Consider the following 14,152-nt stretch of genomic DNA (forward strand, 5'->3'; position numbering starts at 1 on the left):
CTATGATAAAGGCACTGAAATAAGTTCTTATTTCTCTTTCAGACTACTGTGAATGCACACTTTCCAAAGGTAATTATAGATAATACAGTATTTATCTTCCTGTTCCTCTTGTGTCTGATCATTCTAAGTTACTGCTACCAGAAAAATCTGGCAAAACCATAAATCTTAGCCTGTCACTAGCCATTTTCAAAAACCTATACATTTTATACAATTAAAAGGAATTAAATTAAAATTCTTTAATTCTTCACATGACTGTAAAGGCTTTCCATATATGCTGTATTCTTATCTCATCACCAGACTCACTCCAGCCTCAATGAAGTACTAACCATTACTAGAATATATCTTATGCTTTCTTTCTTTGTTCCTCTTTGCTCACTCTGGTAAATTGGTAAAAATGACTTTAGGATGATTTTCTAATGCAGAAATAGATAACTGATACATATACACATTATCTCTTCTTAGAATTCACTTCTTTTTTCCTTCTTCAACCTATTCCCACCCTCACTGTCAAAATCTATCTACTCTCATGGCAAAAGGCTCCTCTGCAATGGAACTTTGATTCCCCACAAAGAATTAGTGTCTCCTTCCCAAAACAACAGGTATTCCTACAATAGCTGGACACTATTATGGTGCATATTTTCCTCATTTCAGTATAAGCTCTAAAATAGCACAACCTGTTTTACTTACTTTTGTGTTCCCCACCATTTCACACAAAGCAGAACTGAAATACATGAAAGTAAGAAAAAAAGCAATAGCCTAGACAAGTGTTATTTCACTTCAGTTAATTCTTCTTGTATTCTTACCTGCAGGATCCCAAGTTATATTGTGTGCTATTGAGTCCAGAAAAAATTGGCCACTTTTCTGCCACTGACTATATAATTCCTAAAATTAAAAAGTCATTTAGTCAATAATTATTGGCATCTTTTCTGTCAAACGTATATACTGACACTAATTATTTTTAACAATACATGTACTCATTTTTTTTAGGTATAATTGACCATGTAGTCATACTTAAAGAGAATAAAATGTTCAGCTTGTCAAGAAAAATAAGGAATATGTGATGGAGGAGATCAGTGAGAGAACATCCATTCCTGTAAGTCCAAAAGCCTGTCTTTAGTATATTTAAACAACCAGTAAGTATCTGCCAACTAGGACAACATATATATTAACCTCAGCCTTTTAAAGTTATAATTATTACTTTATTATTATTATAGTTACAAAGGTTTAATTTTAAATATGTCTGTGTCTGCTATTTGAGGATTCCTCCTCTATAAAGTTTCATCTTCATCTGAGGGCGTACGGTTATGTGTGAAAATTCAGAATAAGAGATGTTAACACTTCCCTTACATTACATAATTTAAGGGCTTTTCATTCCTTAAAGCAATATTTTCCAAACTTTTTAAACCTGCAAACCAGTAAGAAATACATGTTGCACTATAACCCAGAACAAACACACATACACACACATAAGTGCAATCTAAGTTCACCCTTAATACATGTGATGCACTCTTAACATTTTCTATTATATTTCATTTTCTTTTAAATTCAGGTTGTGGCCTACTAAGTTGACTTCTCTAACCTCTAATACATTGAGATCCATAAACACTATCTTAATGTAGTCGTTCCCATACTTTAGTATGAAAACAGTCTAAGATGTTTATTAAAAATTCAAATGCTCAAGACCCATGCCCAAAGGTTCAGATTCAAAAGGTCCAGAACTGGGCACAGGAAATCTGTACTTTAAACCAACATCTCCAGGTGATTCTGATACAGGTGGCCTGCAGAATATGCTTTTATGAAACACTATCCTGCAGGAATGGCTCTCAATCACAGCACACATCAGAACTCCCTCTAGATCTATATGTACAAGCACACAGGCACAATCCCACACCTACACATTTAGAATTCCTCAGGGCAGGATATGGACACACGTATCAACTAGTGATTCTGAAGTGTACCTCTTGTGAAGAACCACCATCTTAAAAGAATATTCCAGAATGTACAAATAAAAGAATATAATATTTTTTATGAGGCTCTAAGGATTCTCTGAGACTATATCCTGGAATTCAAGATTTTGTGCATCTTCCAAGTTTATGATTTTTCCATTTGATCCAGTTTTCCCTTTATTCATCAGGCTTTTTTTTCACCCTCTCTGCAAAGTCAGTGCTGCCTACCAATAAACAAGCCTCTTCTTATTGAATTTTTTACACTATTATATTAAACAATTATAATTAGAGAAAATGGGCAAAACCTGAAATTCTCAATTGTACCCTTATCAATAAAGGCATTTTAACATAACAAACTGACTTTTTTTTAAAGTCAGCTATTTCATTCAACAAATACTTATTGAGTATTATTTGAAATACAGTGTTTTGGATGGAGCAACCACCTTTAAAATTTGTTTTTAGTGCTATCAGTTACTAACTCATAAGGGTGTGAGAGCCTCTAACACTGGATTCATTAGGTAATATATAAACACAAATAGAAATGAGGAGAAAACTGTGGACTCTCCTTCCATGAAATTTTAAAATGGATATCAATTAACCCAGAGAAAATATTTTTCATTAACACAAGGTAGGGAAAAAGAATGCTCACACCCAGGAATCAAGACAACTAGTTTCTCTCTTAGTTCTGGAGCTCAATAGCTGTTTCATTGCTCAAGTCACTTATTTTGGGGTCTCTGCTGCCTTATTTATAAAAAAGAAGTAACGGCTACCCAACTAAGTCAGAGGGAATTTGTAAGATACTAATGAGCTAAGTGAAAATGAAATGAAAGCTATTAAAAGATATATAAGGTAAATCTATTGTTGACACACTGTTTAATTCTTTACATTTAACACATTTCCACAGTCTTTGACATCAAAAATAAACAAACATTAACCAATTTCAGAATTGAGCAAAGAGCCTCTTAAGGTTGACCTGCTTAGTTTCAATAGCTACAGAGCAGCAGAGAAATAAACCAGTCCTATGACTCCTACTACAATGCTCTTTAGACCACACCATGCTGATCTTCTTCCACATGGTTCAAATCACTAGCTTAACCTTCAGTAGAAATGGATAAAACAGCCTGTTCTGACTGTTATCTTTAAGAGCATCTAAACACCCAAGAAATCTACTACATAACCTCAATATTTATAAATTATAAAGTTTTAACCAACTCTCAGGAACTATTTCTGAATATAATTTCTTTATTAAAAAAAAATTCACTGACCCACTAACAATTATTACATGATATAATAAGTGCAAGAAAGTAAGTTCAGGGGGTAGGTTAAGACTTTGCAATTAAAACATGTCACTTTAAGAACAAAATATATAAAGCAGAAAAACTACCTAAAAGTAGATCACAGAAACAAAGAACAAGTGCCACATATGACTGGACAATGATGTTTGCCACTAGCAATAAAGTAACTAACAAGTTTCAAGTTGTTGACTCTTCAAATACTTAATAAAAGAAAAAAATGATAGATGGAAAAAAAGAAAAGCATTTCAAGATAATTCATATGCACAATTTAGTTTAATTCTACTTCAATGAAACATACATCTTTAATAAGGAAGTGGTATTTAACACGTCTTTAATTAGTGTATAATTTATACTGATTTATGTGATCACTCTAATTTTGTACTCTAAAAATGGTATATTTTAATACACAACACATTTTCATTTCTAAGAGAAAAAGATGAATTACTGACCAAATTTTTCTTTTGCTTCGGTAGGTTAACTGGTTCAAAAACAGATACAACATTTCCATAGGATGCTGCAATCTTTTAAAAAGAAAAAAGAAAGAAAACTTATGGATATGTTAACTTACTTATGAATCAAAAGAACAAAAGAAATTAACAGTATAACTTAAAAAATACCCAACACAAAATTTCTTTCACCAATACTTGAGAATGTCAATTTTGGGGACTACCATATCTGGATCAGAATTCCAGTGCTGTCACTGTGTACCAGCAAGTTAAGCTCTCTGAACCTTAGTTTCTATCTATATTTACAGTATATATAACACTATCTTCCTAATAGGATTATTTTGAGTGTTGAAATAACATTTGTAAAGCATCTGGAAAAGAATTATCTATATAAGATGCATAGTAAATGTTAATTCCCTTCCTCACAGAAGAAAATGTATTGATGTATTCCTTGTCAAGTATGGAATTTGACGTGACTTAAAAATCAAGTTTTTAGGTTATCTGTCTTCAAAGTTCAGAATTCTGTCAGTGTATATTTAACTTTTTAGAAGTGAAACTTAGATCTATTCCTTTGTAAACTCTCTAAGGAGTATATTTTTTTCAATATTCTATTTTATTTGAGTAACTTTCAAATATTTACTCTTAAATCAATGAAGCATAACCCTTGCTGGCTCTGTTTTATAAGGTAGCTACTACTATAGCTTGAGTGAGTCACAAATGAAGAACATCAAAACATCAGAAATCAGACAGATATATAGATAGAATGAATGATCAGGGATAAAAATAAGAACATATAATCTAGTGAAGACAGTAAGAAATGAGGATGTAACATACATATGGAAAAAAAAACTTTCAATGGATATTTTAAAGTGTTCTGAGGAGATCTTAGAAGGTAGAAATCATCTGCACTGACTTCACCTGGGAGTATTTAGTTTGCGCCTTTAAACGTGGATAGAATTTCAAACTGCAGTGAGTGTTCAATTTTAGAAATAGGGCATAGTATGAACACAAGTGTACATCTTTTTTTTTTAATATTTATTTATTTGGCTGCTCCGGGTCGTAGTCACGGCACGTGAAATCTTCGTTGCCGCATGCAGGATCTAGTTCCCTGACCAGGGATTGCACCTGGGGCCCCTGCATTGGGTGTGTGGAGTCTTAACCACTGGACTACCAGGGAAGTCCCCACGAGTGTAAATATTAAAAGAGGTAAAGTATGTTGGGAGGTGACTGAGCACCAGCCCAGGCAGAAGAGAGAAATAATGGACATGAGGCCAAAAAGGCAAGTGTGAGTGGGTTAAATAAGGTCTCCAACCAAGGTGAACAATTTGAACTTTTCTAAGTTCATGAGAAACTAAGAATGGTTTTAAGGAAATCAATAACAAGTCAAATGCAGATGAATTTTCTTAGGAAAATTAATCTGGTAGTACTACAAATAAAAAAACAGTAATGATAAAATATTGATGCCTATGGTATCAAGAAGCATTTCCTTCTAAAAGGTAAACAGAAATCCCAAGTACCAAAATCTACAAATTTTCGTCTTGATACCTTAAGGAATCATTTGAGTATACTGCTATCTGTAAAACAAAGGAAATTTACCCTTTATTAGAATAATTATAAAACCAAATGACCTCTTCATTCTAACCTGGATTTCATGTAATATAGATTAAAAGATAACTCATATTAAAAATTTCTAAAATTAGATTTCCAACATTAACAAGCCCTATGTGAATCTAAATGGTATAAGTAAGTTTTTATATACAATCAAGATTACAGAACTACAGAGCTACGAGATCAAACAAACATGAAGAGAAAGGGAAAAAAGTCTCAAGGATTTTTAGCATTCCATAATAAAAACCACTTTCGTAGTACAGTGAGAATGAAAGGCATGAAAAAAAGAAAGACAGATGAGATACCTGTAACTCTACTGAAAGGAAGGAACACAGGAATAACAAAAAGAACAGTAGTCCAAAAAGTAGGCAAAGACTACAAGAGTTGAAACTCCTTTGTTACGAGTATCTTTAAACTAGGTCCCAAGAAGTAACTTTTCAGAATGGCAGCCTTATTAGGAATGATTACATTAAAAAAAATAAGGTTGGGCCCATTTTGATTTCTCACACAAAATGTTCTGGTAGAATCACAAACAATATACATGAATTAAGTATCTACCAAAAAAATTAAATTTGCAAAGTTCAGCCTAGTCTAGCTGCAACTGTACCTAGGCCTGGTCATCTATGCCTATATGGTGCTATATTAAGCTATACACTATACTGCCTATAAGTTATAACTCTCCCAACTCTGGTACGATACAGAACTGTATTTAACCTGATGTTAAATCATATGCCCTGTTTCTTTTTTTTTTTTTTTTTTTTTGCGGTACGCGGGCCTTTCACTGTTATGGCCTCTCCCGTTGCGGAGCACAGGCTCCGGATGCGCAGGCTCAGCGTCCATGGCTCACAGGCTCAGCCGCTCCACACGGCATGTGGGATCTTCCCGGACTGCGGCACGAACCCGCGTCCCCTGCATTGGCAGGCGGACTCTCAACCACTGCGCCACCAGGGAAGCCCATGCCCTGTTTCTTTTGTTTTTGTTGCTTTTTTACTTTCAAGGTAACTTTATACTTTCCATGTGTAAACAGAAGTTCAAATTAAATTTTTCATTTTTCTTATAGACTTGGAATAAATTATTTAAAAAATTATCAATTTATGTTCATTTTTGTACAAAGTTTATCTAGAAGTTACAAGGAGATAACTACCTGTTTACAGACGAAAAAGGACGCTGACAACAATTTCTTTTCAGGGTTTATTTCTAAATAGACTGAAGTTTATTGTCATTCCTTTCCCTCAATCCAATCAATTTTTAAATAAGTAAGCTTTACACCTATTCTACAGGTAATATTACATTTGTTTGTCAATTCATGGAGAAAACTATGCTATATTTCAAGATTATATGAGAACAGAATTCCTGACAATCTCTAAGATACATCTGAGTCAGGAATTTTGTTCTCTAGAGTGCATCTTAGAGAGCCAAAGAAATCTGTAGCTACATTGTCTTGGAAACACAGCAAGTCTCTAATTCAATAGGAAATAGATACTTCAGAGACTATACTTACAAAAACCATATTCAAAACAAATCTCATATCACCACAAGATTACAAACCTTGCCTTGTTGCATTGAACAATCTACACATCCTACTTGAATATTTCCATGTTTAGCTCCTGGGATTATTTGCAGTCTTTCAAAATCACTTCCCAGTATAACAATGTCACATCCAGAGGCATAAGCCTAAAAACAAAGAAAAAAATGAACAAAGTAAAATAAAAATGATAAAATTGTCAAGAAAATATTTATCATGTATAACACTGGCATTAAATATTAACAGACTAATTTTAAATATTTTAAAAAATCTTTATTATTTGAGAATATTCCCCTTACCTCCCATATATAGTCCCATCAGTCAGTCCTTTCTGCAAAATATATACCAATTCCTTTCACTTTTTCCATCTCCACTGAATGCTACTGCCCTTATCTAAACTACCATAATCTCTCTCCTGCATTATTGTTTATACTCTGACTGCTTCCATTCTTGCTTCCCTCTAATTCCTTTCCACACACAGACAAGAGTGATCTTTTAAAAATGTTTATTACACCAAGTAATTTTCCCTTCAATAGTTTCCTCATCGCACTTGGAATAAAATCTCAACTTCTTATCAATGTCAATGCCCTAAATGATTGTCCTAATTCCCCAAATCCATCTCAAGCTACTCTTTCATTCCCTCAATTGGCTCCTGCCCTTACATTGCCCTTCTTTCTGTTTCTTGGGCGTAACAATCTTTTTTCACCTCAAGGTGGTTTACCTTCCTTCTATCTGCCTGGTCTTTGTCTAACTAGCTTCTTTTCAACATTCATGTCTCAGTTCCTGAATATACTCATATTGATCAATATTCTTCCCCCCTCCCCTAATTACTTTCCATCACACTACTCTTTTTCTTCTTCATAGCATATACCACAATTTGTAAATATCTTGCTTGTTATCCATTTCCATTACTACAAGTTAAGGTCCAAGACGAAAAAGTAGGGTTCAAGTTTATCTTGTTCTCTGCTCTTAGATCACAGGAGTTTCTTCCATTTAAGAGTACGTGGCTGTCGTCCTAGAATTTACATGCAGCATAATTCTGAAAATAAAATATCTATCACAAACTGCTTTCCATCCTAAGTTCTTAAAATTTTAGTAATTCTTTACTTTCTCATCACTTTTGCACATATACATACACCTTACTTAATGTAAAAAATATTATACTTAATATATACTTCATGACCGTAATTCCTACCAAAGCCAAAATGGTTCTGTACAAGCTACCAAAAAATATTAGAAAAGGGACTTGAAAGAACATACAAATAAATCTGCTCACATTATCAACAAGAAAATGAGGCCTAAATTGGCCGACAACTTCTTAGTGGCAGAGTGGGCTTGAGAACTCTGATCTCTTGATTTTTGATCTAGTGCTATTTTGATGTCAGAACAGGAACTTCCCTAGTTAAGCATGCTTGTCTGGAATTTTCCTAAAAGGAATTAGGGGAAATCAAGTCTGTTTCTACTAGTGCCACACAGTGGAAAAAACTGGCTCAGTAAACAAACAAAAAACCTCATGATGGTCTGCTCACCTAGGTGTAAATATCCACAATAGGATCATAAGGCTTGTCACAAGACTAACAGCCAGAATAAATTCCAAAATCTAATTTATGAAAAATGTCATTAACAATACTCTAAAATACCTTAATATTTTAGAAACTGATTTTCTCCTGAATATTATATTTTGATAAAATACTGATTGTCACTGTTTACCAAAATACTGTATTAAATTTGGAATGTTTACAATGTAGATTTCCTCCTCACTAAACAAAATTTTTTCAGTTTCCATTAACTAGAATATATATATATATATTTTAAAATGTGTTCATAACTTTGCCTTCTTTTTGTTTACCTGCAATTATATATCTACTTACAGATATTGTGTTGCACCTATTTTTGTCAATCAGGACTCTAAGTTTTCCTGAATTAAGTCTACATGAATCCTGAAGTACCTCACAAAATTACTGTTTATTTCAACAAGTATTAAACATTTATAAACTTGATAAATGCAAAGTTACCTCAGAAATAAACATCTATCCCTATAGAAAGATGCCAACTTATAATACAAATAAACCTTGATCATTCAAAGACTTATCCAGTTCTGGATTACCCTTGTTCTTTTGCTGCTGCTATTATACTATCACTGCCTGTCAGTTAATTTTTCCTTAGTGACGGCACTAGAAGGTGCAAAGCTATCTATCCCTAGTTTTGGCAAACTTTAAATTGAATAAAAATTATTGATCTTCATCTGGAATATCTCTGTCATTTAGTCCTCACTTTCTTCTTTCAGAGTTATAACTAATGGATGGCAATAAACTGGTAAATGGGGAAAAACCAAAAAACAAATATAACGAACTGCAGTTTACAGTTCATCAGTTTACTATTATCCTTGGGGCTTATAATAAAAACAACTTCTGGTTTTCTTGACTACAGAATTTTAATTTTTATAGTTTATTTGACTAATTAAATATAAAATGCATTAGAGACTCAAACTCTATTTGTGTTTTGTTCCATTTCTTAATCATTTTCCAGAATGTGTAAACATCTCCTTAAAAATCCTGCTGTGCACAGAATACTGGTTGAATAAACTGTGGTACATAGCCACGATGGAGTATTAAACAGCTATAAAAAGAATGAGGAAGAAATCTATGAACTGACTTGGAGTGATTTCTAGGGGATATTATAAAGTGAAAAAAAAAAGTAGAAAAGAGCATATATGGCAATTTTTTGTGTGTAAGGAACAAGGAAAATAAAACACGTGTACCTGGCTTGCTACAAAAAGGAACAAAGGGAGAATAAAACTAGGGAAAAATGAAGTTGGATACCTACAAAAGGGGAGAAGATGAAGTGGAAGCAAAGAATAACACTTCTGAGTATAACTTTTTATATACTCACGACTTCTTTTTAAAATTGAAGTATAACTGACCTACAGCACTCTGTTAGTTCCAGGTGCACAACTCCGTGATTCTACATTTCCATACATTATAAAGTGATCATCATTAAGTCTAGTTATTATGTGTCACCATACAAAGATATTACAGTATTATTGACTATATTCCCCATGCTGTACATTTAATGCCCATGACTCATTTATTTTGTAACTGGAAGTCTCTATTTCTTAATCTCCCTTACCTATTTCACTTATCACTCCCACCTCCCCCTTCCCTCCGCTCTGGCAACCACATTTGTCCCCTGTATCTATGAGTCTGTTACCGTTCTGCTGTTTGTTCATTTGTTTTGTTTTTTAGATTCCACATGTAAGTGAAATCATACGGTATTTGTCTTTGTCTGACTTACTTCACTTAGCATAATACCCTCCAGGTCCACACATATTGTCACAAATGGCAAGATTCCATTCTTTTTTTATGGCTGAGTAATATTCTACTGTGTGTGTATACATGTATACACACACACACACACACACACCTTTATCCATTCATCTACCAGTGGACACTAGTTATGACTTTTGAAACACGTTAACATCATACATATTCAAAAAATTGATTTAAATCAATCAGAATGGGGGGGAGGTGAAACAAAGGAACTAAGTACATTTCAAACAAATACTATATCTACACTGAAAGAAAGAAGGCAGGAAGGAACTAAGTAACTTATGAACACAGAATTTGACTATACGTTTGCAGCCTTGGAGAGTGAGAAGGAAAAAACTAGTCTTCCTCCCGTGTTTCTCCTTTGCTCTCACATTATTACCACATTCACAACACTTCTGACAACAGATATGGGGGGGGGGGTTTTAACCACACCAAGCAAGCAATTATGTGACACCAACTGAGTATCCTACAATTTAACTCAGTCCTGACACTATCTGCCTGGAGATAGCATCAGATCCCACAAGTTAAGGGCTCAGCCTTAACTGAGACTGCCCTCCACTTCAGATGCTAATCACAAATAGTAGGTCCTCAGATTACCCACAACTTCTGTCCCAGTCAAAGGTTCCCATGACCTCTTCCCCCTTGGATTTATTTGCTAAAACAGTGCGAAGAACTCAGGGAAACACTTATGCTTACCAGTGTGATAAAGGATACAAATAAACAGCCAGAAAAAGAGATGGGGGCGGGGAGGGGGGCACTTTTTTGTGCTTTCCTCTATCTTTCATTCACTGTAGTCATCTGAGCCTATTTTTTCTTCTTGACAGGGCCAAATGCTAAGTGCTTTTCACTGGTATCCCATTTAATCCTCACAACAAATCCTGTGAGATATTTACTATAATCAATCCATTTTACTGATAAGGAAACTCGAACTTAGATAGAGTAATTGGCTCAAGTCTCAGAGCTAGTATCAGACACAAATGAGACTGAAAGCAAGTTATAACTAATGGGAAAGAACATGCTCTTACTCCTTCTGCTATGCTGCCATACAATGCCTTATAAATAAACATGATGTGAATTTAATAACTGTCCCCTAATTTCTTCCTATAATTAAAAATGACTTCTTTGGATGTAAAGCAACCAGAATTCCCATAACTGCTGATACGAATGTAAAATAAAATGGTCCCACTACTTTGGAAAGGTAAACACAGGCACACTCAATGATCCAGCAATTCTACCTCTAAGTTTATACCCAACAGAAATGTGTCTATATGTACACTAAGAGACATGTACAAGAACATTCATAGCTATTCATAAAAGCTCCAAAGTAGAACCAACTCAAACATATAATAGAATGCATAAATAAACTGTAGTATATATATTTTAAATGGATAGCCACCAATGACCTACTGTATAGCACAGGGAACTCTGCTCAATATTCTGTAACAACCTAATTGGGAGAACAATTTGAAAAAGAATAGATACTTATAACTGAATCACTTTGTTGTACACCTGAAACTAACACAACATTGTTAATCAACTGTACTCCAATGTAAAATAAAAAGTTAAAAAAAAAACTGCAGTATAATCATACAATGGAATACTATAAAGCAATGGTTCTCAAACTCTCTGGTTTCAGTAATCCTTTGTACACTTAAGAAAATACTGAGGATAACCACCCTAGCTTCTCCCTCCCCAAGAGCTTTAGTTTGTGTGGGTTATCACTATCAATATTTACTCTTTTAGAAAACTGAGAAAATATAATACACTAATTGATAAGGTAATCAAAACTTCCCAACAAATAAAAGCCCAGGACCAGTTGGCTTTACCAGTGAATTCTACCAAACATTTAAAGAATAATTAACACCAATCCTTGTCAAACCCTTCCAAAAAACTGAAGAGGCCATTTAACAAGGTCAACATTACCGTTATACCAAAGCTACACAAGGCACTATAAGAAAAGAAAATTACAGGCCAATTTCCCTGATGAATATAGATGCAAAAATCTTGAACAAAATACTAGCAAACTGATTTCAAGCGCACATTAAAAAGATCTTATACCATAATCAAGTGGGATTTACCCCTGGGATGCAAGGATGGTTCCATAAAGGCCATATATGACAAGCTTATAGCTAATATACTCAATGATAAAAAGCTAAAAGCTTTCCTCTAAGATCAGGAAAAAGACAAGGATGCACACACTCCCACCAATTCTATTCAACATAATATTGCAAGTCCTAGCCAGAGCAATTAGGCAAGAAAAAGAAATAAAAGGCATTCGAATCAGAACGGAAGATGTAAAATTGTCTGTTTGCAGAAGACAAGATATTACATATAGAAACCCTAAAGATTCCACCAAAAAACTGTTAGAACTAAGAAATGAACTCAGCAAAACTGCAGAATACAAAATCAACATACAAAAATCAACTGCATTTCTATATGCTAACAATAAACTATTCAAAAAAGAAATTAAGAAAATCCAATTTACAATAGCATCAAAAATAAAATACTTAAGAGTAAATGTAACCAAGGTGAAAAGTCTTGTACACAGAAAACTGTAAGACATTGATTAAAGAAGCTGACAACACAAATAAATGAAAAGACATTTTCTGTTCTTGGACTGGAAGAATTAATATTGTTGAAATGTCCATACTACACAAAACCATCTATAGATTCAATGTAATCTCTATCAAAATTCCAGTGGCATTTTTCACATAGGGAAAAAAAAAATCCTAAAATTCACATGGAACCACAGAAGACCCCAAATAGCCAAAGCAATCTTAAAGAAAAACTAAGCTGGAACCATCACATTTCCTTATTTCAAACCATGTTGCAAAGCTATAAAAATCAAAACAGTATGGTGAAGGCGGAAGATGGCGGAAGAGTAAGACGCGGAGATCACCTTCCTCCCCACAGATACACCAGAAATACATCTACACGTGGAACAGCTCCTACAGAACACCTGCTGAAGGCTGGCAGAAGACCTCAGACCTCCCAAAACGCAAGAAACTCCCCACATACCTGGGTAGGGCAAAAGAAAAAAAGAAAAAACAGAGACAAAAGAATAGGGACGGCACCTGCACCAGTGGGAGGGAGCTGTGAAGGAGGAAAAGTTTCCACACACTAGGAAGCCCCTTCCCGGGCGGAGACTGCGGGAGGCGGAGGGGGGAGCTTCGAAGCCGCGGAGGAGTGCACAGCAACGGGTGCGGAGGGCAAAGCGGGAAGATTCCCGCACAGAGGATCGGTGCCGACCGGCACTCACCAGCCCGAGAGGCTTCTCTGCTCACCCACCAGGGCGGGCGGGGCTGCGAGCTGAGGCTCTGAGGCTCGGGTTTCGGTTTCGGACGGAGCGCAGAGAGAGGACTGGGGTTGGCGGCTTGAACAAAGCCTGAAGGGGTTAGTGCACCACAGCTAGCCGGGAGGGAGTCCGGAGTCCGGGGAAAAGTCTGCACCTGCCGAAGAGGCAGAAGACTTTTCCTTCCCTCTTTGTTTCCTGGGGCGTGAGGAGAGGGGTTTAAGAACGCTGCTTAAAGGAACTCCAGAGACGGGCGCGAGCCGCGGCTAAAAGCGCGAATCCCAGAGACGGGCGCGAGCCGCAGCTGAAAGCACGGACCCCAGAGACGGGCGCGAGCCGCAGCTGAAAGCGCGGACCCCAGAGACGGGCGCGAGCCGCGGCTGAAAGCGCGGAATCCAGAGACGGGCGCGAGCCGCGGCTGAAAGCGCGGAATCCAGAGACGGGCGCAAACTGCGGCTAAAAGCGCGGACCCCAGAGGAGGGCGGGAGACGTTAAGGCTGCTGCTGCCGCCACCAAGGGGCCTGTGTGCGAGCACAGGTCACTCTCCACACCCCTCTTCCGCGGAGCCTGTGCAGCCCGCCACTGCCAGGTTCCCGGGATCCAGGGACAACTTCCCCGGGAGAACGCACAGCGGGCCTCAGGCTGGTGCAAGTCACGCCGGCCTTTGCCACCGCAGGCCCGCCCCGCACTCCGTGCCCCTCCCTCCCCGCC

The 14,152-nt window shown here is 36.2% G+C and overlaps 1 protein-coding gene across 4 annotated transcripts in view; it reads right to left on the reverse strand.

The window, feature by feature from the left end:
• Positions 1–14,152, reverse strand: part of DMXL1 (Dmx like 1) — a 133,353-nt gene that overhangs the window by 104,647 nt on the left and 14,554 nt on the right. For all 4 annotated transcript variants that reach the window (XM_027099571.1, XM_027099563.1, XM_027099578.1 and 1 more), the window contains exons 2-4: positions 6,844–6,969; positions 3,691–3,762; positions 804–882 (exon numbers count right to left, since the gene is read on the reverse strand). In XM_027099571.1, the coding sequence (XP_026955372.1) occupies positions 804–882; positions 3,691–3,762; positions 6,844–6,969 (277 nt within the window). The remainder of the gene's footprint in view (positions 1–803; positions 883–3,690; positions 3,763–6,843; positions 6,970–14,152) is intronic.

The sequence above is a fragment of the Aethalodelphis obliquidens genome, unplaced genomic scaffold (assembly GCF_003676395.1).
Source record: "Aethalodelphis obliquidens isolate GAN/ISIS:26980383/991018 unplaced genomic scaffold, ASM367639v1 scaffold4, whole genome shotgun sequence".
Taxonomy (NCBI): Eukaryota; Metazoa; Chordata; class Mammalia; order Artiodactyla; family Delphinidae; genus Aethalodelphis; species Aethalodelphis obliquidens.